Source organism: Carlito syrichta, unplaced genomic scaffold (genome assembly GCF_000164805.1).
Source record: "Carlito syrichta isolate Samal-C Ts95f unplaced genomic scaffold, Tarsius_syrichta-2.0.1 Scaffold311904, whole genome shotgun sequence".
Taxonomy (NCBI): Eukaryota; Metazoa; Chordata; class Mammalia; order Primates; family Tarsiidae; genus Carlito; species Carlito syrichta.
In genome coordinates this window covers 181032-183751 of record NW_007256000.1, presented here as the reverse complement: position 1 = coordinate 183751, position 2720 = coordinate 181032, and the positions used below count along the sequence as shown (strand labels likewise).

The 2720-nt window shown below is 63.7% G+C and overlaps 1 protein-coding gene across 1 annotated transcript in view; it reads left to right on the top strand.

Annotated features, from left to right (window-relative positions):
- Nucleotides 1-2584: 2584 nt before the first annotated feature.
- PANK4 (pantothenate kinase 4) overlaps nt 2585-2720 on the top strand; it is a 16480-nt gene continuing 16344 nt past the window's right edge. Inside the window, exon 1 of the mRNA XM_021718183.1 lies at nt 2585-2718. Within this exon, the coding sequence (XP_021573858.1) occupies nt 2597-2718 (122 nt within the window). The 5' untranslated portion in view covers nt 2585-2596. The remainder of the gene's footprint in view (nt 2719-2720) is intronic.

Here is a 2720-nt window from a genome sequence, read left to right as displayed (position 1 = left end):
TCTGAGAAGGTGGGCGGCATCGTTGTCGTTTTAGGACAATCCGGGCCCATCTTCCGCCGAGCGTCTGACCCCATGGGGTTGTTCTGTGTTTGCATTTCAGCAAGCGACTTCTGCGAAGTCCCCGGCCGCCGGGGTTCTATGATATTCGTAGGTGTCGGGCCAGCAAGCCGCGCCCGGCCGGTAGAGGACTTTCTTCAGGGCCTGTCGCTGCCGGGCAGGCACCCCTGGCAGGCAGGCCGTGCCGTGGGCACATCTGCCTTTTGTGAAGGCCGAACTCAAGGTGTATCCTCATAGGAAGGGGCGACCGCCCCGATGGGCACCCAGGCCCCCACGAATTCACAGCCACAGGCCCCTGGTGGGCTAGGGGTTCTGACTGGGAGGGCGGGGTCTCCACTACGATCCCTAAAGGATTCCTCGGAGTGGGGGTACACATGGGCACACCTTTGTGCTCGGAATCTGAACTCACGTGGAGCCCACTGATTGCTCAGGAGGCCTCTAATAAAATCTGGCTGTCGAGCACTCTGTGGTCTGTCTCCTCCTGTCCTCGGCAGCCACAGGGTGGGTCTGCAGGGTGGGAAGAAGGGAGCACGACCGTGGTGACAAGCGCAGGTGGAGAGGGGTCTTTGCCAGTGACCCTCTGGACACGGGAAGGTGGGCTAGGCCTGGTGGAGGGAGGGTGGGAGCATGGAGGAGAGGAGCTGGACAGAGGCTACGTGGCAGGGGAGACGGCCGGAGGGGATGTGGAAGGAGCCCTGGGTCTGCCCCAAGCCTTTCACGAGCTCCCTCCCAGTGGCGGGGGTGGCGGCAGAGTGGCAGCTGCAGGACATTAAGCTCTGGCTACCAGAGGGACCTCTCACTGCCACAGGAGGGGGCTTGGCCGCTTGAAACAGGAGCCGGTCTCTGCCCCTGGCCCCCCTCCCCCACGGCCTGTAGCACCTGTCCCTTGACGAGCTTCCAGGGCGCCTGCTTGGCTCACTCATGCTCCACCCACTCACCAGCCGGGTCAGGCAGTGCAGGCCACAAACCTGCCAGGAGTGACCTTGCCGCAGAAGGGTGCCTATTTTAGGCACCCTCAAGGGGTTGGCGGAGTGGGCAAGGACCTAGGGCCACAGCCTCCAGGGTCCAGGCACCCAAGGGGCAAAACCTACCCAGCCAGGAGCAGAGGGGGGAGGGGTGTTCCCACAGGGTCTGAGAGAGGCACCCCAACATGGGCCTGCCCGCCCCACCTTCCACTCAGCACCTTTGCCCTCTGCCTCCAGGCTTGCGTATCTACTCAGCAGCGGATGGTGGGGGGGTTGCCCCTCCAGGCGGGCCCAGTGCCGACCAGTGGCCTCTTGGGAACTCTGCTGAGCCCCTGGGTGTGGCAGCCAGAGAACACAGAGGGTTTCCATTCATTCCACATGTTTACTGCATGGGTAGCTGGCACAAGGGTGGCTGCCTGGTGGAGGGTGCCTCCTGCTCCTGGCCCAAGGCATACCCAGCCGCCAATGGCCCAAGCAGACCTCCAGCCCTTTCGCCCGGGCCTCCCTGGGGCAGACTCCTGTCCCGAGCCACGCGCCCAGCCCTCAGAAGACACACTCTCGGCTGCCTCCCTCCTGAAGCTGCACCTGGTGCACCGCCTGGCAGCAGGCGGCATTCTGCGTGTGCAGGCTGAGGCTGAGGGCCCAAGAAGGGAGTCACGGGCCCAGGGTCACCCGGGAGGTGGGTGCCAAAGCCACCCTGGGACCCCACCTGTCTGCTTTCAACACTGGGCTCCTTACCCAAATGCCCAGGGCCTCTGGAGGACACACATCTCTCAGGACAGAGGGACCTCTCACTGCTGGAGGGGGCTTGGCCGGGTGAAACATCTCTCAAGGGTCTCACACCACTGGGGGCATCCCTATGACACCCCTTGGAGCCTGGCCTGCCCCCACCAGTACCCCTGCTCCAGCTTAGACAGCCTCCTCAGTTGTTCCCTGCAGACGTCCGGGCACCTGTCTTGCGGGCAGGCAGTCTCCAGGGCCTCTCCCCCACACTCTCTGTGGTCGGCCATTAAAGCCACATCTCCCCTAGCTACAGGTGCATTCCCGGGCTGGGGGCTCCTCCAGGGCAGGAGTCCCAGTTCCCTCAGTTCCCATGGGACTTTTAGCACTGAAAGTCCCCAGTCACTGGGGAACCAGGATGGTGGGTCAGCCTAACAAGGCCACGTGCCATTCGTTCTGGCGTGCAGGGCCGGGCTTCCAGCAGGAATGCTGTCAAAGGGGCAGCTCTCTGGGGCCCTCTACAGAGGGAGGTGCCCCCTCGGAGGGAGAGTTCGGCCGCCAGCAGAGCTCAGCAGGGCTCAGAGCATCTGACCGGCTCGGTGAAAGAACCTCATACCAGATGTTCTGTGTCGATGTCCCACCTCTGCGGGATAACCGCCCACCCTACCGCAGCCCCGAGCCTCCCCGACCCCTACCCAGGACTGGCCAGAACCCGCCCCGCGGCGGCCGAGTCCTCAGCGGCGGGAGGGGCGGGCCCGGGGGTCATTAGCATAATATATGCACGGGGGCGTTTAGCAGTCAAATATATGCGCATATATCTCCATGGCTGATGAGGCTGGCCGGGCACTTTCAAAATGGCGGAGTGTGGAGCGAGCGGCAGCGGGAGCAGCGGGGACAGCCTGGACAAGAGCATCACGCTACCCCCGGACGAGATTTTCCGCAACTTGGAGAACGCCAAGCGCTTCGCCATCGACATAG